The sequence below is a fragment of the Pseudorasbora parva genome, chromosome 16, assembly GCF_024679245.1.
Source record: "Pseudorasbora parva isolate DD20220531a chromosome 16, ASM2467924v1, whole genome shotgun sequence".
In the NCBI taxonomy this organism is placed as follows: Eukaryota; Metazoa; Chordata; class Actinopteri; order Cypriniformes; family Gobionidae; genus Pseudorasbora; species Pseudorasbora parva.
In genome coordinates, this window is record NC_090187.1 from 26,261,877 (window position 1) to 26,288,047 (window position 26,171).

Sequence of the window (26,171 nt, forward strand, 5' to 3'; positions counted from 1 at the left end):
CTTACCATATTCAGAACGCTCTCGTCTGTTGCCCTCAAAGTCGTACAGCAGCGGCCTGCCAGGTGACTGATGGAGGCCGCAATGTCCTGGTGGGTTTGAGGGTGTACCTTTGGCAGAGCTGGTGGTGTCTGGAGCCCCTGGGCATGAGGTGGTCACATGGGAACCGTCCTCAAGGCAAGAGTGGTTCGGAGACAAACAGCCTAAAATATTAAGTCACAATGGGATGGATTTATCGTCACAGAAATATCCAGAATAAATAATAATTGACAGAATCAATCAATCAGATTGTAATGCAATAATTTCCTGAATAGTTTGCATACATACATTAGAGCATACAAACTGAATTTATGGAACTTTTGAAAAGGTGCTAAGTAAATACATACATATGTGTATGTGTGTGTGTGTGTGTGTGTGTGTGTGTGTGTGTGTGTGTGTGTGTGTGTGTGTGTGTGTGTGTGTGTGTGTGTGTGTGTGTGTGTGTGTGTGTGTGTGTGTGTGAGTGAGTGAGTGTGTGTGTGTGTGTGTGTGTGTGTGTGTGTGTGTGTGTGTGTGAGCCTGTTTATGTGGTTTATGAGGACACAAATTTGTATAACTACATGGGTATTACACTGGTATTACACTATAAATGTGGTTTATGAGGACATATCAAATGTCCTCATAATTCAAATGGCCTTAAAAACATACTAAATGATGTTTTTTTGAGAAAGTAAAAATGCAGAATGTTTCCTGTGATGGGTAGGTTTAGGGGCAGGGGCAGTGTAAGGGGATAGAAAATACGGTTTGTACAGTATGAAAACCATTACGCCTATGGAGAGTCCCTGTAAACCACATAGACCAACATGTGTGTGTGTGTGTGTGTGTGTGTGTGTGTGTGTGTGTGTGTGTGTGTGTGTGTGTGTGTGTGTGTGTGTGTGTGTGTGTGTGTGTGTGTGTGTGTGTGTGTGTGTGTGTGTGTGTGTGTGTGTGTGTGTGTGTGTGTGTGTGTGTGTGTGTGTGTGTGTGTGTGTGTGTATAATCACCCTGTGAAGTTGGGTTTCGAAGAGAATCCTGCCAGCTTGACTTTCGTGGTGAAACATTGCTGTTGTTGTTCAGGGAGTCCTGAGATTAGAACAAAAAAGATGAGTTTAAATATTGATACACATATATTTATTGATTTATTGATAGTGTAAGGTGTGTTGAAGCACCTGTGAAACTGGTGCAGTCAGGTTAAGAGTTGTTGGGCGGCTCTTGAGGGTGCCCAGGGTAGGGGAGGGGGGAGGAGATGCTGATGGTGAGGGAGGGGCATCAGGATCTGCTTCCTCTTCTTCTTCCTCATCATCATCTTCATCTTCATCATCAATCATCTCAAACTCTTGGAAGTCATCTTGGAATGAGCATACTGGGTGGTGAAAGTCATTCTTTTCCAAAATTAAGCAATCCTTTACAAAGGAGGAAAATAGAAAGAAAAATACTTTAAATATAATTTATCGGGTATAGCACTGTTAAACATTACCATAAATCAATACTGAAGCCTGCAAATGGGCAAGGTGACTGAATGGACTAGGGAAGAATGATTATCAACAAAAAATAAATATCAGTCAGCATGAACATTCCAGCTCAGAGAAAATGCTTCTTGTGTTTACTATATATGATTCAACATGGATTTTTTTTTCTCTGTTGTGTTTCATGCATTAGTTGGGCCATATGTTCATCATGGCCTGGATGAAGACTTGACTGCTAGCCAGGACATCATTTTTGAAACACGTTACTATATATAGATGGTTGCAGGCAAAACAAACTCCATCTTGCAGATATGTTTAATGACAAATGCGCATATATTTCTGACTGTAAAAACCAACAGTGATTTTAAAGGTATATTTCAGATATAAAAAATATTTTTTTTTTAAAACAAGAACTTGAGCTTGATTACCAAAGAAAATAATTTTGACATCCTTCAGTTTGTAAAAATACATAAAAATTAGTCTAGGACCATTATCGCTGCATATTTAAAAGCAGAAATTATTGTTTATCACATTATTGATAAGCCTAGAATACTCCTTTACAGTCAGCCCATTTTACTTAGGGGAGGGAAGGATTAAATTTTACCATCAGACATTTGATTGATTAGTGAAAAGTCTGACTAAAATTATCTGGCTCTGATTCAGAATCACTCAATAGGACCACACGTGTGGGTTAGTTCACCCAAAAATGAAATTTCTTTAATAAATGACTCACCCCAATGTCGTTCCACACCCATAAGACCTCCGTTCATCCTTGGAACACAGTTTAAGATATTTTAGATTTAGTCCGAGGCCTTTCTGTCCTTCGAATGTAAGTGTAAGCCCACTTGCTGTCCACGTCCAGAAGGTAATGAAAACATCGTCAAAGTAGTCCATATGTGACATCAGTTGGTTAGTTAGACTCTTTTGAAGCGTCAACAATACATTTTGGTCCAAAAATAACAAAAAATACGACTTTATTCAGCATTGTTTTCTTTTCTGCGTTTGTTTTCAAACCTCAAATATAGAATCAAACGGTCGTGAATCAGCAGATTGATTCGTGATTCATATCGCCAATTTCACGTGATTTCAGCCGTTTGCCAGTTTGACACGCAATCCGAATCTTGAATCATGACTGTTTGATTCCTTATTTGAGGAACACGCTTCAAAAGAGTGTACTAACTAACCAACTGATGTCACATATGGACTACTTTGATGATGTTTTCATTACCTTTTGGACGTGGACAGCAAGTGGGCATACAGTTACATTCAAAGGACAGAAAGCCCTCGGACTAAATCTAAAATATCTTAAAGGGTTGCTTCACTGCTTTTTCATATTAAACTATGTTATTCCCTAAACTAAAAAGAGGTGATACATACCTCTCTCGTCTCAGTGCGTGCACTTAATCTCTCTGACGCGCAGTGATGATCTGATAGCATTTAGCTTAGCTCAACTCGTATCAACTCGTTTAAGTTAAGGGAATAACATAGTTTAATATGAAAAAGCAGTGAAGTATCCCTTTAAACTGTGTTCCGAGGATGAACAGAGGTCTTACGGGTGTGGAACGACATTGGGATGAGTCATTAATTAAAGAAATTTCCTTTTTGGGTGAACTAACCCTTTAAGAAAGTAAAAAATTATTCGTTTTGAATTTATTTTATCTTTAAAATAGAAACACTGTGGATGGACTGAACAAAGCAGAGAGAACCATGTCTTGTGGGGAAGGGCAGATGGTGATCGATGCTATAGCTCCTCAGATTTCAGCGGCCTTCCAGGAAAACAAGTCAATGCACTTACATAAGCATAACGTCTGATATTCACCTCAATTAAGAACACACACACACACACACACTAAAAATTCTGTTTGTTGCCTGGCAAATGTGTGTGGGTGATGTCATTAAAAAGTCCCACACTGCATTAGGTTCACAACCAGCTGGTACTGCATGGATCTATACACCATCTGTATCCAAATCAATACCCCTGACCAGCAGCAGTCAAACACACTATGACTGATAACTACATTTAGGAGAGTGCCTGAAATGCTGTATTATGTAGTTTTAGCTGTACTGCATGAATTAGTCTATAAATGTTCTACTGAAACTCTATCACTCTAATATTTTCAAGGACGAGGCCTCACCCCTGACCAGTACTGATTTTACATCCCTGCTCAGAGATGGAGTCAGCATTACACCAGCAAAAAGAGTTCTGCTGAGCCAGCCGAACTCACACAGAAGTCATGAATGAATGCAGTGCACTCAATGCTGACCGCAAAGGCTGAGAACGAAAGAGAGATAAAGAGAAAAAAATAAAACCTTCATGATAGAAGGTGAAGGAAACACCATAAAATTGTAAAGGGAGTAAAGGGAGAGAAAATATAAGCTAAAAGAGCAAACACACACCAAAACATACAGCACACATCAGCTTTATACTGCAGTACATGCAGGGAGGAGGCGGGGCAGCGATGCCACTGATGTCTCAGACAACTATCTATACTAATGCAGAGACATTAACTACAGCACTGCATAGTCGAGGGCTGTTGAATAATTCATAAGACGACCTATTCATCAGTTCCCAATGAGTCAGTCAGTAATGCCTGATTTATGCTAGTAACCAAAAAAAGGTACAACAGACATTATGTTCAGCAGGTAATCATATCTCATTTGCTTTTAATTATATAGATATATAGCGGTGGGTGGGGCTTGAGCCCCCGGACAGGGGGAAGAGAGCGATTCAGAGAACGAATGAAAGAAAACAAAATAAATACAAACAAAGGTAAAAATAAATAAATATATGAGGAAGTATCCATTTACATTTCAAAATTTTGTGAAACAGTGATGACGTAACGCAGCCTTGTTTACTGAAATCACGTGACTTTGGAAGTTTGATATGCGCTCTGCAATCAATTGACTCATAACCAAAGATTTGAAGAGCTTCGAAGCTTCATGAAGCAGTGTTTTGAAATTGTCATCACTACTTCTCTGCAACAACATCTTTGTCCTGTGTCGGCCACCATAACTTCTCTATGCGCTTCGAAAGGGAGGGGTGAGGGTGGGTGGTTGCAAGTTCACAACTTCACCACTAGATGCCGCAAACATTTACACACTGCATCGTTAACATTCTATAAAAAATTATCAGTGGGGTATTTTGAGCTAAAACTTTATATGCACACTCTGGGGACATCAGAGACTTGTAAAAAGGGGCATACTAGGATTATCATGAGTCACATAACTTAAAATCTTAGCTACAAATAATTATATTTGAAACCTACAAAATGTCAAAATTTGTATAATAAAAAAAAAAGTATAATAAATATTGTAAAAGCCGAAATAAAGGTCATCGCAGTGTTAGCAGCAAACCGCCCACCTGTGCTGTTTTCTACTCCGCCCTATGAGATGATCAATATCCTGACTATAATCATTCATCTGTGGTTTTTAACTACAGTACCACTCATTATAAAATATGTTGAAAAATATTAGAAAGTAGATGTGTAGCAAATGAACAAACAAATGTATGTAAAACAACAGATAAGTACTGTGTATTCACACATATCCTGTTCTGCAAGAAAAACATCTCACCCTCTTTTCTTTGATCTCTCATTAGAAGCAATTTGGACAGACACTAAGATGGCACATCTCATGCTGCTTAGGTAATCCCTCTCTCTCACACACACAGTCATCAAACAGCCTAACTGCAGATTTAACCCTTAAACAAGCACTTTATTTCTACTGAGGTGGGCCTTAAAAATAAAAAAAATACCATATTTACTTAGTGTGAACAAATTATTAGTGCCTGCAATTACAAAATATATTTTTTCCATGCTCTTTTCATAAAAAAATGTATGAATATCCAAAACAGAAATAGCTATTTTCTGCTAACATAACAAAGGCCACACAGCACAAAACTAATATAGACCACAATATAATAATGTCATAATAATAATAATAATAATAATAATGAATAATATAATCAGAATCACATTCATAATTTCGTAATGTGCACAATTTAAAACCAACAGCATTAACTTTTCAAAATAAAATGCATGAATTGCTTTCATCAAAATTCCTTTTCTTTTCTGCAGATGTAGTTCAAGCTGCATATGAGGGAAGTAGTGCCCCACATAATTTAAAGATAAAAGTTTAATTAAGAAATGCCAAATTACATAAATTAAATGTGTTGTGAATGCTGTTTTATGTTTTCCCCCCAAATATTGCACTCTACTCAGCTAATGTTCAGCAGCATACTGTAATATGCAAAACCCCAGAAACCCAAATCTGTTAAATGTATTCAGAGAGCCAGGGTTCTGTGTGACAGAATGAATAATCCATGAAGGAATGGAGAGCAAGGGTGAGAAAGCTGGAGCGAGAGTGAGAGTGTCTGGATGGAATTGGATCTTGAGTTTTTGTCATAGTCCTCTTGGCTGGAAATTATCTATACAAGAATCATTCTAGAAATGTTAATGTCTAAATGCCACAATTGTTCTTGACTGGCACAATTGGCACAGTCACAAATAGCCAAAATGTTTTTATACATATTTCACAGAGTAATGCAGGAGGTATCATTCAGGTCTTAGAAGCTGTTTTAAGGTGGTCCCACATTCAGGTAATTTTCATCCACCTGCCAAAATGCTCACAAGTCTTCCTTAACCAGCCACAGCAATGTACAGTCAGCAATCGGCATGGCAGTGGTCTGAAAATTCCAAATGATATCCAAAATCAATTGACCAGATTTAGCCTCATAGTGATTTATTTGAAATAATATTTATTAAGTATGAAATAAGGGTTTTTGTTTTGTTTTGTTGTTTTGTTTGCATCATGACAAATTATAGAATTGGAAGTTTTACATTCCAGGCACAACTTTACAACATGCATGCAAAATCTTAAATAAATATGTAATAAGAAAGTTTGAATAAAGTGCGAACAAGACAATTTTCCTAGGTCAGACTCTTGGAACACACAAAGCCCTTGATCACTTGGAATCTGCTATGGAGCTGATTTATTATTTACAGTTGTTTCCCCCTTATGAATTTATTTTATGCACAATAGACCTGTATGCATGTTTGGGCTGTTGGAAAAATATAAAAAAATCAACACAAATGAAAATGATAATACAATAAGCTGTGTAAAAAAACACTAGAACAATGTTGTATATTTTGTTGACTATGTTTACATAATTCCAAATGTTTTCAACAATGTTTAAATCTAACAATTTTAACCAGTGTAATGGCCCGTGTTACTGCGTCGCCTGTCAATAACGTCATAGCCATGTTAGCCTCGATTTCCGGTTTTACTTTCATAGAATCTCTCACGGACAAAACACCTGAGCCCACCACAAACAGAGCCTGAGACTATCGCGATGCCAGCGCCAACACCTGAGCTAGCTATCGACCTGAAACCGAGCCAGGCAAAGAGTATGACCAGGTGCGTGAGCCGGCAACACCGTCTGTCCCAGTGCCCGTGCTAGTGGAGTTTGAGGAAATGGAATGGACACACTCCCGTTCACACTCCTGCCGCTGAGGGTGAGCTGCAGCTGGCCTCTGAGGAATATTATGAGGATTTGGATGAGGATATTTCCCTCGACGGATAAGTCTCCCCTGGCTTCTCCTCCAGCCGCAGAACCTATCACTCCACCTCGGCCCATCGACCACTCAACTCCACCTAGGCACAAACTTCGGCTTGGTGGGTCTCTGCCTTCCCTCCAGCTCTCCTCTATGCATTATTCCAGTGGAATTAGAGAATTGAGATGTTCTATAAAATGCCTCTCTTTGGTCGGTTTCCAGGTCACAGGTGCCCACTGTGTAGACTCCCTCTGTCAAAATCGAGGGGTCAAGAGTCTGTCCAAATAAACTTGCCTCGCCCACTTATCAAAGTTTAACACATTTCAAAATGAAGGTGGGGATTCCCCAGAGGGGAAGTGCTTAGGAAAGTTCACGAGTGTTTGTCTAAATGGAGTTTTTGTCTAAATGCAGCCTCTGAAGTGTGGAACTGAACCTCTGCTAAGCCCCACCCCCCTTAGTAACCGTTGCTAACCTGTCAATCTTTCCAAGCAATTGCATATAGTCACCAGAAAAGGCTGTATGGTGAGTAAGACTACATGTGAATAATGAAATTAGATTTTTGATTAATAATCAAACAATTATCCCAAAAAATAATATTTTACTGCATTTTAAAATCTAAGTATTCATGTAAAATGTTTAATAATTAATATGAAATAAATTATTCAAAATATGCATTATTATAGTCATATATTGATTATGACCTTTTTTAACAATGCTAATATGAAGTTAATTCAACCAATTAAATCTTAAAATAAATAAAAACTTTTGACATTTAATGCATTTTCCAAAAGTAAAAGCTATCGTTTGTATAAACCTAGAAGGTTTCTTATGTAACCGCTTTTAGTGGCACATTGGAGACACAGAGGAGTCTTCTGTGATTTCGTAGTCTCTAGTTGCATAGACAAGGGACAGGCCCTTCAAACACAATGCAGTGCTGCTTCCACATGACATAATCCTCTGGGACAGGCGTGTGTATGTATGTGTGTGTGTGTGTGTGTGTGTGTGTGTGTGTGTGTGTGTGTGTGTGTGTGTGTGTGTGTGTGTGTGTGTGTGTGTGTGTGTGTGCTGGATTAGAGCTGCTAACTGTGGCAAAAAAAGAAAAGCTGTAGCCTGATGCACTGCGTAGACCAGGCATCTCCAATTCGGGGACCCAGGTTTGGTTCCAACTGGGCTGCAAGACAAAATAACAACTGCAGCACCACTTTACTGTTTCTACAGTTTAAAGTGAGCAGCGTGTCAAAACAACGGAGCTGCACAAATGCTCAGGGCCATTTATGGTAATGATCATTCAGCGCTATAACCTCAAATATTTTTATCTAAAGCCAAACACGCTTCATTCAAGCCCTTTCCTATCCATGCACATTGCTTCTATCTTGCGCTAAAGACATAAACCGGTAGAACAGCTGCAGAGAATGCTGTTATTTTAATAGTAGAAGAAGAAACACAGTGAGCAGCAAAATTCGTTTTCTAAAATGCTTCAGAAAACAAGAATGTAGCAGTATTATACATTATATGACTCTGACCATTCAAACCGGGTTTGTGACAAGATATAGCCTGGATGCCAGTCACACATTTTTTAGGAATCTCACTCAGAAATCAGGGCGGGCTTTAGACGATGACGGACAGATGATCAACAGTAACGTAATCATGCACGTCATCAAAGGCGCTTGGATTATATTTGTTCGAATCCTAAACGGAGAGCTTGTTTGTATATGCATTCACCTTCACTATTTCTCTCAAAAATGATGATCATGTTCGTAAGTACTCATTAAAAGTGTATCATTAAATTCTTTATTTTTTTTACAACATCGGCAAAGATCGTTTATTCCAGTGCACGTGCTGAAAGGGTTGCCAAGTTTTTACCACAAAACCCGCCAACTACTAGCCCTAAACAATAGCTTCTTGGGGGGGGGACTCCGGAAAAAGAATGGTGTTTGGGGGGTAAAATGTGTGTTATTTTGGCTAGGTTGCCAGCTAAAATCCGCCCTCATGGGTCTATATATCACATAATAGTCGCTTCAACCCGTGGACATAGAAAAGAACCCGCGGAAAAAAATGCGGACATGGCAACACAGTGCAGTTGAGCTCTGTTGATGTAGCTTCGTTGCTCTGATTGGTTGTAGGTCTATCCAATTGAGGTCTTTCCTGGTTCGGTTGAGACACGCCCCATAATCACAGCCCAATGGAGCAGTTTCAGACTCATATTCTGACTAGAATTGATATGACCACGTCAGGCTAGACAAGATATGTTTTTATATCGTCTATATTTAGCATTAGTCCTGGTGACAGCATGTTAGCGGCATTTCATAATAAATAAATTCTTGGTTAAATTTGTTTCTCCTCATAATGAGAGCATTTTGATTAGTATGCACGTTGTTTGTTCGTAGTATTTCCTTATTTTTAAAAAAATATATAATAACTCTCCCAGACTTTAAGAGGAAAACCCGAACCCCCATACAGTATCAGTCACATGGCCTGATCATCTGAAACATCTGATCTTACCTTTTAATGTTCATTTATTTATTTTTTATGATTTTTTTTTTTACCACTGTGTTGGCTCTTAGGGCCCAATATCCTCATCTTTGATGACTATTTTGACTGTTTAAAATATGTTATTATTCCAAAAAAGTATTGTCCGGACCTCAACTGGAATAGACTCTGCCGCTCACTTTTTAGACCAACCAACCAATCAGTAAAAGGCCTGCATATGGCTCATCCAATCATCAGCCAGTACCAACCAATCAATTTGCCTACATACTGAACAATCTGAGGTCACTGCATGCTATGATGCCCATGCAATTGTGCGGTTCAAATCAATTTGACACACCAACAGCACGTGAAGCGTTATAATCGAAACTTTACATGCACGTTTGAACATCGAGAACACAGGCAAAAGAAATTAGGAGCAGGGTAAGAAAGAGGAAATGGTTTTGTTGAAATAGGACTGAGGTGCAGAAAGCTGAGAAGAGAGGTCTGCATAGCAGCAAATTTCACTGGGTCACCAGCCCTTCTACTGCAGCCGTGGCACACCGCCACCGCAATAAAACATTTACAAGCCCTCAATTCAGCCAGCACACAAATACACACACATAGTATCAAATACAACTAATCACACTCCATCCATATTAACACATAACACACAGGGAGCGATACTAAGGCAAAGGCAATGCATTAGTGGGTTTTATAGTATAGCATAAATTCATGTTTCCGTTCCAATGGATGTTAAAATTCTGTTTGCAGAGAAATCCTGTTTGCTAGGATGCAGAATTACATTTCAATTCTAAAGTTATTAAAATAGAATTAAAAGGAATTGAAATTCAAAGAAATGTATTTAACTGTAATTTTAACTAAAAAAAGCTAATTTTGTCAAAACAGACTTTGAATGGTGAAGTGCTAAAGTTTGAAGCTTTATCGTCCTTACCGATAGACAGACTGATAAAAACCATAAAAACATAAATCAACAGAATCAAATCAGCTTACCAGAAAGCAGCCATAAATTCCACTTTACGCTAAAAATCAAAACCGACCCTCAGACTTACTGTCATGAGGACACGTGAATATTTATGATTTCAAACCTAGAGCCTTTTAAAATGCAAATGAGTTCTTTGACATGCCAACTGGCGAGTGAAGGGATGACACTATTTCCAATAGTGAAAAGCCACATTCATATATCTACAGTATCTGTCTTTGCTAGCTGCTCTTGCTATAAACAACATGTTGAGCATGATAGAGCTGATTTCTAAAAGTGATGCTTACAACAGGAAGTATCACACTTTATATTAGAACACTAGACTCATTGCAGAAAACAGCACCCAGTGTCAAAAGTAAATCAGCTGAAGTGCTTGTCTTGCATAGTGCACAAAGGATCTCAGTTATTACTAATGAGATGTAGGTTTAACACGGAATAGAATAGAATAGAATAGAATAGAATAGAATAGAATAGAATAGAATAGAATAGAATAGAATAGAATAGAATAGAATAGAATAGAATAGAATAGAATTAAATAGAATAGAATAGAATAGAATAGAATAGAATAGAATAGAATAGAATAGAATAGAATAGAATAGAATAGAATAGAATAGAATAGAATAGAATAGAAAAAATCATGCTTTGTGAATGGTTCATACCTTTTCATATGGATCAGAGTCGTAGTTGAGGCCTATGCCACAATCATCTGTGATTTCAGACAAATCTTCATCATCGAACTCTTCAAGACTGATGTCATGAGCCGGCCTGCAGACAGAAACACCAAATAATGAACATGCCAGTTCTCTCAATATTTCAAAAGCTCATGAATTAAATATTTATTAAATTTACATGCATTTCTTGAAATGTACTGAAATTAACAGTTTTTTTTGTGATGATTAGATTTAGGGATAATAATAATTTAGAAAATATCACCAACTCTCTATAAAAAAAACATCTATGAGATGTTGCTAATCGTGGCTAAGGAAACCAGTGTGCGTGTGTGTGTGCGTGTGTGTGTGTGTGTGTGTGTGTGTGTGTGTGTGTGTGTGTGTGTGTGTGTGTGTGTGTGTGTGTGTGTGTCTGTGGAATTTTTTATCTGAAATTTGAGCTACCACAACATATCAGCTGATTCCACACACACACACACACACACACACACACACGCACGCACGCACGCACGCACGCACACCAGGTCACTAGCCTAAGAAATCCACAAGGTCACTCGGACTAGCACACCCTATGGTATATGCACACACACAAATTAACACAAACATATACACAGAAGCATACCACCAGCTAGTACATGACATCATATCTTTAAACCACATAATTTCTCTCCTCCAATGACCCCGTTCATTATAAGTGGGTTAGCATAGGTTAGCATGCTGCTAAATAAGGCCAGCCTCTGTTTTGCCTCTGCACTGGCGCAGCAAAATGCTTTAACCCGGATTCTGGTGTATGCTAGCCGCTAACACAGGGAAGATTTCATCTCAGCTGAGCTCCACTCGGCTGACAGCAGTGCTGCAATGCAGCTTTTCACAGTCTGAGCGTCACAATCACACAGATCTGTAATGTATGGAGGATCCAAGACAGAACAAGAAAAATGGTCGGGAGGAGAGAGGCTTGTTTACTTGGTGCATTTGTCGGAAAAAATAAATGTATATATAAATGTATAAATAAATAAATATATATATATATATATATATATATATATATATATATATATATATATATATATATATATATATATATATATATATATATATATATATATATATATATATATATATATATATATATATATACTGTCAGAAAAAAGATACATTGCTGTTACTGGGGCGGTACCCTAAGGTACAAAACTGAAAAGGTACTAATATGTACCTTTAAGGTACTGCTATATACCTTTAAGGTACTAATTTGCACTCTTAAAGTACTGATATTTACCTTTTATGGTACTAATATATGTACCATTTAGGGGTGAGTAGGTATTATGCATTATGCCTAATAATTTGTCCAGCTATTACTCTACTATTGCTAAAAAATAACTAAAATTGTTGACAAAGGATGAAATGCACATTATATAAAGGTTAGTTATGGATCTAAAATCTGACAGGACAAGCCACTTTAAAAGCTGTTGCAAAATAATCAATATATCTGTGACAGCACTTAACTTAAATAAAAAAATATAAAAAAATATGCAGGAAGCTGAATTAGAGGTGTCCCCTCACTGTAAGTTGATCTGGTGCCCTTAAAAAGTAACATTTAGTAAAATTGTGTCAGCCCATCTTAAATGAATGAACAGGTGAAAACTCCCAGGCTTTTTGTGAATTTGAGACAGACAGGGTTAGAAATGTTTTCATAATTGAATAAAATGAATGCATGATTTTGATAATATAATATAATTTTATAAAGATATTTTATAAACATTTAAATAGAATAATAGAATACAAAATGTAGTAAATTGTAATTTAAAAGAGAAGCATTCCTCTCTCTCGATTTTGAAACCGCTTTATGTGGGCAAACTTGATTTATGCAATGATGAAATACTTCCTGAACGTAGCATTTGATTAGTTGAGTTGTTTTGGTCTTTATTCTGTGAGCATTTCTCTGCTGGCTCTGTTGAATCATATTTGTCAATAATGAGTCATTTTGTTCTAGGTTTCTAGGAATGTTCATGCTATTCCTAGTTTTTGTGTCACGGGTCAAAACTGCGGAACTCATGATTAACTACGCTGACAAATATGTTACCAGCCATCTCCTGAAAACCATACATTGTTTAATTAATTTTAAACCATACATCGTTCAGTATACCTTCAAAAATTATTCTAAACCATCTGTATTAACCTGCATTTAACCTTTGAAGTCTTTTGAAACTCTTTTTAGTGCTAGAAGTCCTACTAATGCCAGTCCTTCTTTTTCTTTACTCTTCAGTTATGGTGTAGTAAAAAAAAGCAAGCAAAAATAGTCAATTTCAGGTTCTTGTAGTGTGATGTGCTAGGCTATATGAGTTGCTGTCTAAACCTCCTGGGCTATGATCATTCAGGAAAGCTCAGTCTGGCAGTTTTGAAAATAATGAAGTAGCTTTTGTAGAAGTGGACACCACCAAGTATTAGGGTCAAATGTACTGGGCTCCAGTCAGCTGACTCAGCTCTCACACCTATCTGCAAGTTACAGTTCAAAAGTGAGTTGTACTTGATGTTGTACTTTAGTCACATTTCTGTGGGGTTTTCTGCATGAATGTTCTAAATTGACTTCTAATCAAAAGTTTAGGCTAGAAGATTAGCAAACAGTGCTTAAATTATGTATTTGGAGGTCTATTAAAATTGTATTTTCTAAAACAAAATTAAATATTAAAACTGTATGTCTATTGCAGATACAACAGTTTGTCATCTGCACTGTAAAATGTTTTGTCATGATTTAAAAAATATATATTTCATAACACTGAATTAACCTGACAACATTAAACTATGTCAAGAGTCAAACGAGGTAAAAAATACAGAGGCTTGTTTTTATATCACATCATCTCATCTCTGACTTCTTTACTAGGAGTTGTGAGATATAAAATAAGTCAGAATTATGAGAATTTTTTTCCTTGCCATTAGAGTTAATATAAAGTCACAATTACCTGTCTAAAATATTTCATTCTGTGGCAGAAACAGGACAAGTGTCCATAAGAAACAACCCAAAAGGTACAAATGCACATATTTACTTACGCTAAATAAGTAAATATGTATAAATATATATCATAAACTACAAACAAAAAAAAAAGTGTTAAAAAAATCCACTGTAATCTTTTTGTGACAGTTCCCTGTGCTGATGCACATCACAAGGGAAATCAAGTGTAGATTCTAATCAGGTGTGCTGACCTGCGGGTCAGATTCCAGATGAACAGACAGGAGACGGGCTGGTGTAATCAGGGATGCCAGGCTGTAGTCGACACTGGCACCTCATGCATAGCAGTAACTGGCAACCTGACTCAACTGGAGCACAACAAAAGCAAAACGGAAAGGTAAACTATTACTACTAACTCTTCCCCACCTCTGAGCAAACAAAGGGTGATAATTAATCTGGGTGGTTTTTCCATACTTCTAACAAGCTGCTCTTGCTTTTTCTGTGACAACTAGTACACAGCGAACTGCACCCAAATAAACTATTTGTTATTTTTATATACTGTATATAGGATGACACCAATAATCACCGATAATTCTTTATATTTGAAAACTGATAACCGATGTATTGGTTGATTAATCTAAATCAAATTTTTAGCCTGATTACAAACAAAAGTCTCACCATTAAAAGCCATGTCCCAAGAACACAATTATAATGTTCTCATTATAATCTTTTGTAGCCAATATGACAGATTTGTGCTGCACATTGCACTTAACTGTATTTCCTTTTATTGAAGTGATTCCAATAATATTTTAAAACCATCACAGCGAACAGTGCACATCTGATATGTTTCAGAAATATTCAACCAATAATATATAGACCGAATTTTATTATCGGGCGATCACATTAAAAGCGATACCGATATGGTGGACAATATATTGTGCATCCCTAAAAGTGGAATCAACTAATTAACTGCAATTGTTATGACTCAAGTATTCAAAGATATTGTGTATTAATTTTGGATTCATATACACCAAGTCATATGGTTCAACATAGCAATCCCTGTGTTTGAAATGACTTTAAAAATGCTCAAGATTGTTAATGCTTCCAGAAAAAACCTGTCAACCTGCCATCCTGATCAGAGCGCCATTTACAGGGATTTCAGTGCTGAACATATTTCTACATGAGCCTCTAATGACCTTCCCATGAGATGAAACATGGGAGTATGGAAATAATCCCACATACACGAGAAGAACGTCAAGGATCCAGACTCTGGATTGTGTGCTTTGATGAAATGTTTTAATAAGCTTTTGTTTAATCACTGAAATATCAGAGGATTTAAAAGAACGTCACTCCTCTGAGCAAGGCAACCAAATCGTGTGTGTGTGTGTGTGTGTGTGTGTGTGTGTGTGTGTGTGTGTGTGTGTGTGTGTGTGTGTGTGTGTGTGTGTGTGTGTGTGTGTGTGTGTGTGTGTGTATGTGTGTGTGTGTGTGTGTGTGTGTGTGTGTGTGTGTGGGCGGGCATGTTTTTGTGACATATGAGAACACAAATGTGTATAATGACATGGGTATGACATAGGTAAGGGGAGGGTGAAATATGAGGATATTGGCCATGTCCCCACTTTACAAAATCATTAGGATCCATTTTTTAGAAAGTAGAAATGCAGAATGTTTTCTGTGATGGGTAGGTTTAGGGGCAGGGGCAGTGTAGGGGGATAGAAAATATGGTTTGTACAGTATAAAAACCATTACGTCTATGGAATGTCCATATGTCACAAAAACAAACATGCGTGCGTGCGTGCGTGTGTGTGTGTGTTTTGTTTAAGGCCTAATGCCACTTCAATCTGACTGGCTAAACCAAATCATAACCTACAAATTTATTATCTACAAATTTTGATTTCTCTAGATCTCCATTCCAACATGTCTCTGTCTCAATTCAAAGTCCATGCTAAACTGTGGCTTCACTGCAGACAGTACATGAGCTCCTGGGAGAAGCTGTGCTCTAGATTCAGAACCACTCTGTGATATTAGTTACAGACTCGCAGTGATTCATGAATTATGAATGAGATAAAAAAACAGATTTACCAGGATAATAATGAGATGCATCTACAAACTCGTTTAGCTTTGGATATTAACCTACAGTATCTTTACTCTAGTCTAATCAGCGTGATGTTCATTAAAAGTCAATTTTAGCTCATTACAGGTGTTTTATACACAAATATTATTACTTAATCACACATAAAAAAAATTTAAATGATTAAAGCTGTCCAAATTAATTGTGATTAATCGCATCTAACATAAAAGTTTGTATATATACCGTATATACTCAGTGTGTGTGTGTGTGCGTGTGTATACACATATTTATAAACTTTTATGTTGGATGTGATTAATCGACTTGACAGTACTAATTATTATTATAAATTCTTCATAATATTCATACATTCTACACTGAGAGGGTCACAAAAAAATTTGAAAAAATATGAAAGGGACCTGACTATTATAGAGACTTATCATAGCATAGAGAAAATATCATAGCGAGGTGGACTTTGTGTCACCTAGCAACCACCCAAAACAGTCTGGCCATGCCCTGGCTACTACCAAGAGCACCCTATAGCAACTGTATTGCAACTTGTAAAAATCACTCACTAACAGCATGGCAACAGCTTAGCAACCACTAGAACACCCTAGTAACTTAATTGCTATATGCACAAAAACACACAAGACAATAAAAAGTGCTCAGAGCACCCTAGAAAGTACATAGCACTGCCCTGGCAAGTGACAACCATCCATAACACCTATAAACAGTATTACAACAACATAGCAACGCCCTGGCAACCATCCACAACATTGTGGCGGCAAGTTTTGCACATGCAAGCACTATATATATAGTAATCTTTGCAAACCATGCGTTCTATGATGCTAAGGAATTATTTAGGTTAAGAAGGTGCGAGTGAATAGACACGGTCATTAACTGTAAATCACGTAGACAAAAAGATTTCATATGTTCCCGGAGGGCCGGAGATGGGATGTTCTTCACATAATTAATCAAAGATGAAGTGCCTGTTTTCCCAATGAACTACGGACCTCTCCTAAGACAGCCTTATCAATCTTGTAAATGAAGAGATTATTTATTAAGATTCTTAAGCATGCTCCCCATGATCAATTGCCTTCCATATTCCCAATTTTACTCTCTAAGTCTTCCAGGCAACCAACAGTTGGCCCTTCCAAACCCATTTATCCTAATTATGAAAGGTGGGGCATGTTTCACGCCCTGGGGATGCACATAAGCTGCCAATCATTGACTGTTGCCATAGTAGCTGCACTGTGCAAGGGTGATGTCACACCATTAACAGAACACCACTGAGGCACAAGGCAGGTTAAGTAGGGTGAGGTCACCTCTGCAGCTGTCACCATGACAACACATCCCATCAGAAATGGACTTCATGTGCTGAATCATGCATATATTCACTATTGCTGGTTTGTTTTCAAACAATGGTAACTTCTCGATTGAAAGATGCACTGAAAATGGAATACATAGTGTTTAAGAAAGTCAGATTTACAGTATGTGGCTAGCTTCTCGTGAATAAAAAAAATTATAATCAGTGTGATTCTCTCTATATATATTTATTTCTGCCAATAATAATCCACAATAACATAATAGACTAGTACAGACTAATATAGACTTTCCTTCAAACTGTTATTTTCTCACCTCTAAGACAAAGAGAATGAACTGAGAAATAAGGGACACTAATGAACCAAAACCTCAGGAAACCCAGCACTTGACTGAATGTATCTGCATTAATTATGAGGAAAGGAGTTGAAGAGGAAAAGGCAGAACAGTACACGAGGAGGGAGAGAGGGAGAGGGAGAGGGAGAGGGAGAGGGAGAGGGAGAGGGAGAGGGAGAGGGAGAGGGAGAGGGAAATGTGCAAGATGTAAAGGTTAGTCAGGTCATAAGAGATTTTGTATAAAATTGTTGGAATAAGACATGATAAAACCGTACATGTGTCTTCTTGTTTGGATGCATGTTTATTCTGATTGCATTTCTCAATCTAATACTGTAATACACATATACTGTATGGCAGGCTGCATATACATATACATATACATATACACAGAGTTTCTCTAGTCAGAATTCAACTTGTTTATTCATTGGCTGTGTATCTGGCCAGTACATCACAGAGTGTCAATTTAAATCTATGTCAAACACCATTCGAAGACTTGTTACATAACAGTAGATCCTTCATGCAGTTTACAAACTAATTCTAATGGCATCATGTGACAAAGGACCAGAAATCTGCCAACAGACTTCTCTTCTCCTGCAATGAAATAACGTCTTGTAACTCACAGCACAATTAAACTTTAGTTAAATTGAACCTTTCACCACAATTAATATTCTTATTAGACAAGCTGATTAGATCGCAGGTAGGTCAGATAATATTCTCAGATATTATTTTATATATGATGTGGGAATATAATGTGACCATGCCTTTCTAATTCTATTTCAAAATCTTATGAACTTTTTATTCATCAAAGAATCTTGATAAAAATGTATCAGTTTCCATAAAATATTAACCAGCATCACTGTTAACATTGATAATAATGAGAGAGGTTTTTGAGCAGAAAATCAACAAATTAGGATGACTTCTGAAGGATCATGAAATATTATGATATATATAAAGACTGGAGTAACGACGCTAAAAATTAAGCTTTGCCATCACAGGAATAAATGACATTTAAAAATATATTTAAATAGAAAACTGTATTTTATATTGAAATGATATTTCACAAACATACTGTTTGTATTTTTGTCAAAACAAATGCAGCCTTGGTGAGGATAAAATATTTTTTCAATGTACCAACCCCATGGTAATGTGTATATGTCAAGTACTATACTGCAATAATAACAGTGACAATATTACTGCCTTTTGTTATTACCTAGATCAGACTTCTCTTGCAACCAGCAGTTATATTCTAATTGAAAACGAGAAGATGTTGACAGCAAAACACAGAACATTTATTTATTTTTGAAGCTGCTATGATGTGCATGTACACAAACATTTCCATATTATTTCTGTTATCCAAAGGGAACAGCTGTAGACTTACATAAACAGCTTAGAGGTTGCTTTTATTGTGGTATTCTTTACTGCGTGTGTTATGTGTGTCTCTTTCAGTCGATATGCTGTGTCTATCTGAAAAAGCTTAAACCTATCCCTGAACCTACCCATCACAGAAAAGTTTCAGATTTTTTACATTTTCAAAAAAAATCATTCTGTATTACTTATAAGCCGTTTTCCTCATGGAGACGAATAAATGGGGACAATGATTTCAGATATTGCCATCTTTGTGTGGAAATGTTGTCCCCATAAAGTAACGTTTATCTGTCCTGAACCACACACACACACATGTACACAGAGCTACACTATGTTCTCTGAGAAATGTCCCTTTTTTCTTTTTTTAGTCTATTCTTAAGTTGAATCTCTTTTTATTTTGTTATTCTGTAAATTAAAAAAAAAAAGTTTGATCATTTTAGATTTTGTTAGGTAATTAAAATATATAAAAACTCAGGGCTTAAGGTGCACTATGCACTATTTTTAAAGTAAAATATCCAAAAACCACTAGGCCAGTGTTATATATTTTGTTCAGTTGAGTACTTAGAATATCACAAATGTTTCCAACTATTTGTAAATTGTGAGAAAATTGCTATTTTAACCAATGAACCGGGATGTTTCAGCGTTTGAGGGAGTCGCCTGTCAATTGCGTCATATCTGCGTTACCCTCAGTTTTATTTGGCAGAAGCGCTTTTCTCTTAGCAGTGTGAACATGTCACAGCAGCGCAGAGCGAACGCACAGAGTAATGTCATAACATCATTTTAAACACACTTAAATGTATCTAATATGATAAACGGAGCTGCTTTACCTTATAATCATTACCGGAAACAAGGAAATAGTGCAGGCGCCCGGCGACTGTGATAATAAAATCCCATCCCGTCATAATAAAAGTCGGTGTTTCGTCACACACTGATGTCAGTATAAAGCACAGGACCGTTTGCTGAGCCTGGTGTCTATAAAAGCTTTTCTTTGACAAACAAGGAAGTTTTCAGCTCTGAAACTTACAGGATATTCTTATATTACCATGACCTGTTATATATCAAAAGCTCAAGGAAAAGTTGATTCCTCAATTCATTACCCCTTTAATGATGATGACGTTATTTTACATATGCATGTGATTACATGCGATCGCTTGTTTTACTCCGTCTTACTCGTGTGTGTTTTGATCAGGAGATTCAGTACTCATTCAGAAGATGCGCAGTAGCGCCCCCTAGCGTCTGACATTGAAAACACGGAAACCTGGAAAATTCTGTGTTTGTCGGGGAAAGAGTTAACTGCCTGCTGTGCCTCACGTTTTAGGAGGAAAATGAAACTTAGTTGAAACTTAGTTTCAAAAAATAAGTGGAAAAGTGTCCACCGTCATCGCGTTTTTTCCCTATTGTCCAATCGAATTAATGGAGAGGCGGGCCTTCCGTTGTGGTGACCGTTATCTTGATTAGATTGACAGGACTGCTTATTTCCTAACAACATTAAAAAAAACTGTGATGTAGTTATTTTCTAAATGAAAAAAAACTGTGTGGTGCGCCTTGCATTTTCGAACCTGAAAATTTGGTGGGTGTCTCAAAAATGTCAGCCCAATCAGCAGCAACATGTATATAAACCATGCAGTATTAAAGAGACAGCTCACACAATGGATCCATAAAAATACTATACATATTTATATATTTTGCTCATTGAGCGACACTTTCATAAACTTTCCTATACTCCTCTGATTATATGGTAAATATTACAATATCATAGTACAACAGTGACCAGCAATAATGATAAGCCTAATACTCACAATAAAAATAAGGTCATATAGCTCATAACACAGTCTCAGAGGTAAGAGCTGGATTATCCTTCACCTGAAGTGTCTTTTCAGCCTGAAATGCGAGGCAAATGTTGAATAACAATGATTAGGAACCACAGAAATCCACAAATCCCTTCACTCGATTGGGATGTTCTCTTTTATTCTAGACAGTAAGGGCAGTGACTATAACATCCAGCGTGTTTTGCAGTATTAAACACATATTTATATTTCATCAGGCTCCGAAAATTCTTCAAAAAGAACACAAAGAATGGCCTTCTCAGCTGCCATAGTTGCAACTCTTGCATCATCAGAACGGGGTGTGTTCAACACACCACCGTTTCCATTTAAAAAGCAATTTGCAACATTTTGTCGGGGCATTGCCAGGTTTATTCTTGCCTGTTTATTGGGAAAATCTTATTTAAACCAAAATATAGTGTAGCAGGGTTTATTTTCGCTATGTATAAAGCCTACAATAAGCTTCAAATGATTACTCGTATATGTACATATAAACTACAGGTCCTTCTCAAAATATTAGCATATTGTGAAAGTTCATTCTTTTCCATAATGTAATGATACAAATTAAACTTTCATATATTTTAGATTCATTGCACACCATCTAAAATATTTCAGGTCTTTTATTGTTTTAATACTGATGATTTTGGCATACAGCTCATGAAAACCCAAAATTCCTATCTCAAAAATTAGCATATTTCATCCGACCAATAAAAGAAAAGTGTTTTTAATACAAAAAAAGTCAACTTTCAAATAATCATGTTCAGTTATGCACTCAATACTTGGTCAGGAATCCTTTTGCAGAAATGACTGCTTCAATGCAGCGTGGCATGGAGGCGATCAATCTTCCTCCAGACTCTGGCACCTTGATTTCCGAATGACAAAATTTGCTTTCATCTGAAAAAAGTACTTTGGACCACTGAGCAACAGTCCAGTGCTGCTTCTCTGTAGCCCAAAGTGGCTTGACCTGGGGAATGCGGCACCTGTAGCCCATTTCCTGCACACGCCTGTGCAAGGTGGCTCTGGATATTTCTACTCCAGACTCAGTCCACTGCTTCCGCAGGTTCCCCAAGATCTGGAATCGGTCCTTCTCCACAATCTTCCTCAGGGTCTGGTCACCCCTTCACGTTGTGCTGCGTTTTTTGCCACACTTTTTCCTTCCCACAGACTTCCCACTGAGGTGCCTTGATACAGCACTCTGGGAACAGCCTATTCGTTCAGAAATGTCTTTCTGTGTCTTACCCTCTCGCTTGAGGGTGTCAATGATGGCCTTCTGGACAGCAGTCAGGTCGGCAGTCTTACCCATGATTGCGGTTTTGAGTAATGAACCAAGCTGGGAGTTTTTAAAAGCCTCAGGAGTATTTTGCAGGTGTTTAGAGTTAATTAGTTGATTCAGATGATTAGGTTAATAGCTCGTTTAGAGAACCTTTTCATGATATGCTAATTTTTTGATATTTTCATGAGCTGTATGCCAAAATCATCAGCATTAAAACAATAAAAGGCCTGAAATATTTCAGTTGGTGTATAATAAATAATGAACTTTATCACAATATGCTACTTTTTTTGAGAAGGACCTGTACATTAACAACAAGACAAGACGATCTGTTTTTGGGGAAAAACTAATAAATCATACATATCACAGCAGTAGTTCTCCCCGCCACCATGTTTAAAGTGGCACGCCCATATTGGAAATTTGAGTATCACACGATATCAGGGCATTCATGTGCAATTTTTACCTAGGAAACTTGCATTTACAATAATTACGATAGCATGTGTGAAGGCAGCAATAAACACAAGGAAAAAACAAAGGGAAGTAGATAAAAAAGGGGCCTATTGCATAAAACTAGGATAAGGGATTAAAGGTGCCCTAGAATGAAAAATTGAATTAACCTTGCCATAGTGAAATAATAAGAGTTCAGTACATGGACATCAAACATCATTGCCTCCTATTTCTCATGGAAATCTCGTGAATCCATAACGCAACGGGAAAAAAAGTGCTTCTCAACATAAACCCAACAGTGACGCAAGCTTTGGGGATCATTTATATGGACGCCCCCAACATTTGCATCTGTCCAAACATGTTCATTGTCAGGCAGAAATGGAGCGAATCATCAAAACAAGCTGCTCGCATGGACACACTTCATGTTCCAGGCTGTTCAGGAGACTTTTCTACCCTTCCCACAGATAAAAATGTCAACAGTCATGGTTGATGTTTATAATCCTGTAGGGCCGCCCAAATCGTCCCAATGGAGGCTAACGATCGGCGGGTGAAGTTCGCTGCGCGTTCGTCTTTTCAGCGGGGAAAAGGGGATTTTATTCCAATCCCTCGTTATCTGACTCCATTTAATGATAATTTAGAATTTGGGTTAGAATGCCAATTGGTTATTTGGTCATTCATTTTTAATAGTTTAAGTACACATTTAATTATTCCGTTTAACCCTTTGTTGAAATTATACCCAACATGAATAATTCCAGAGCAAGTCAGAATCTATCAAAGTGTAACAATTTATTTAACAGTCAGGTAAATGTATAAAGCCAATTACATAGTCAATTCAAAGGTAATCCATATATAACATCAAATACTCTGAAGTAAAGAATGAAATGTATACCTGACTTCTGAAAATTACATAATGCTGGCTATCTTGAGAGACATCCAGCATTACGGGCTGACCGGTTTAAAGTGTCAAGCCCTGAGGTCTTTGCAACATTTCCTTAAATACCCAGAAACAAATGCACAAACTCTTTCAAATGTTAACACAAGCTCACAATGGGAATTTGCATTGATCAAGACTTGTATTGATGCAAAGGCCAAATGGCTGAAAGCCACACCCACCAAACTAAGACAAGATATCTTAAAACTCTTAAAACATTGATTATCTTTTGGTTAACTTCTGTGGAGTTGAGATATTTGTACCAGTCGCACTGAGACATTTCAAACGATATCAAACACATATGATACTCGATCGTGTGGATTGACATTGTAATATAGAGATTCTGGATGCATTTTCAGTGATCTCAGCATGAGAGAGGGAATGAATTGGGGGAGAGGGAGTCAATAGGGAAAGATGTAGATTAGCTGATAGTGAGGTGAGACTTGCGTCTCCAGTGGTGTGTGAGGGACAGTTCAGATGTTAATTTCCTTATTTTCTCAGAGAGTCTTTGTTCTTCATTCAGACATTTCGGCATATACTAGTTTTTTCAGTCTTACAGTTCCACCTCTTGATCCCAATGGGTCAAACTCTGGTGGTCCTATGGGATCACTGTTAGACGTTGGTTAGACGTTGGTTCAATCCTTGAGATGAAGAAATTGTCTTAGCAGCTGCAGAGCCCTTCGGAAGGCTCTTTGTTCACCTGCAGGACACCGTCTCGCCAGGTTTGTGTAGCTTGAGTTTCAGCTGGTGGGTGAATGTGTTCAGGTGTTCTACCTGTGGTTCAGCACAGCATGTTCATAGAGTCAGTCTCGGACCTTGGTGAATGTTCAGTTAACGTGTCACTTCTTCATGGGGAAGCTTCTGCTTCTGCACCTTCCCGATAATCTGACTCTCCTTGTGTAATCCTCACACCTCCAATGGTGTGGTTCACTGGGTAGATTTCAATGGGTGGAAGGCTTCTCCGTAGTTGACACCTGAAAAGAGTCTTAATGGCCACTTAACGACTGAACACTGATGAACTTAAAGCCATAGAGAAATGCATAAGAACATACAATGCAAGAAAACAAAAATAAAAAACAATGTGGGTTCACGTCAGCAGTGCGATTGGTACACCTTCTCTCAAGTGTTTTTTTTAAGGTCATAATTGGTGGGGTGGATTAAATATATTAAATCACCTAATTCTTCACTATCACTGGGATAAAGTGAGAGTGGAATTTTAGTATTCTTGGTCTGAATTACTTAAAGAAATGCAGCAAAAAGTCAGTGCAGTTTATATATTAAAATAAATGATATGCATATAATAATAGCATCAATAATATTCAATCACAATTATGAAGATATACATATATATATAATAACCACTGTGTTTGTTCAGGAATCTTCCAATGCAATTAAGGCAGATCTAAATATGTTTAGTCATTCAATAATGGAGATTGTGTATTCCTTGTCACAGTGTGTGTGTGTGTGTGTGTGTGTGTGTGTGAGTGTGAGTGTGTGTGTGTGTGTGTGAGTGTGTGTGTGAGTGTGTGAGTGTGAGTGTGTGTGAGTGCAGCAGGCAGGCTACATCAAAATCGATTACAGGATCAAATTTTAATTTTTGTAAATTGATTGAAGTGCTCACACTTCAGCTTTATCTACTTTGATAATATTTCTGTTATTAGTGATGTGTTGACAAATCAGGGGCCCTCTGACTTTCCAACCACATCAATAACAATCAGAAAGTTTAAAAATTTTGAATTTCCATAGCAGGTCTGTCTTTCTGCTTTAGAATTTGCCTCATCAATTTGTGATTAGTCTTGCACATGTGTAATACAGTGTTTTCCCATGAGGATGTTGTGAATAGCGTTTGCTATGTGTGTCTTTGTGATACTGTCATCATGTGACCAACTCTACTATCCTGTGTGTGTGAAGCTATTTGGATCTGTTGTTGTGAAAAGATGGACAATAGATCTTTAGTGAGGTAATACTTTTGGACTCTATGCCATCTTTTATGTGTAGTGTACAACCTGGATAGATTTGATCTGTTTCAGGTGATATGAGGGTGTAGTGAAGGAGGTGTGTGTTCTGTGTGGAGATGGGTGGAGTCTTATCAATAACAATCTGTGTTGCAAAATTTAGTTCCAGTGCTACACTGGGAGGTATACATTTTGTGAAGTGTGAATGACCCCATTAAGTGTTTTCGCACCCATCTCCATCATTCTAGGTTGTTCTGACAATTCCATTGTTCTGGCTCTAATGGGGGTGTTAGCCCCATCCTGGTGTCCATCCTCCAAGGAATTGCAATTGTCAATCTGAGACAGAAATAATGCAAAGAGAATCACAGTTAATTCTGACATTATCAACAGCTTCACAGTCAGGTTTGGACTTATTTGAATGGCACTATTATGCCTGTTGCAATTTTCATCCTGGCTGTCACATGAAACAGAGTTTCATCGGCCAGGTCTAAGTTGTTGCTGTTGTTTTAGTACAGTGTGTGACACCTTAAAACTGTTCTTAG

At 37.4% G+C, this 26,171-nt stretch overlaps 1 protein-coding gene across 1 annotated transcript in view; it reads right to left on the minus strand.

Annotated features, from left to right (window-relative positions):
* The window catches only part of mapk8ip2 (mitogen-activated protein kinase 8 interacting protein 2), a 48,452-nt gene that overhangs the window by 9,545 nt on the left and 12,736 nt on the right, over positions 1–26,171 (minus strand). Inside the window, exons 2-5 of the mRNA XM_067420072.1 lie at positions 11,162–11,267; positions 1,185–1,418; positions 1,020–1,098; positions 6–200 (exon numbers count right to left, since the gene is read on the minus strand). Of these exons, the coding sequence (XP_067276173.1) occupies positions 6–200; positions 1,020–1,098; positions 1,185–1,418; positions 11,162–11,267 (614 nt within the window). The remainder of the gene's footprint in view (positions 1–5; positions 201–1,019; positions 1,099–1,184; positions 1,419–11,161; positions 11,268–26,171) is intronic.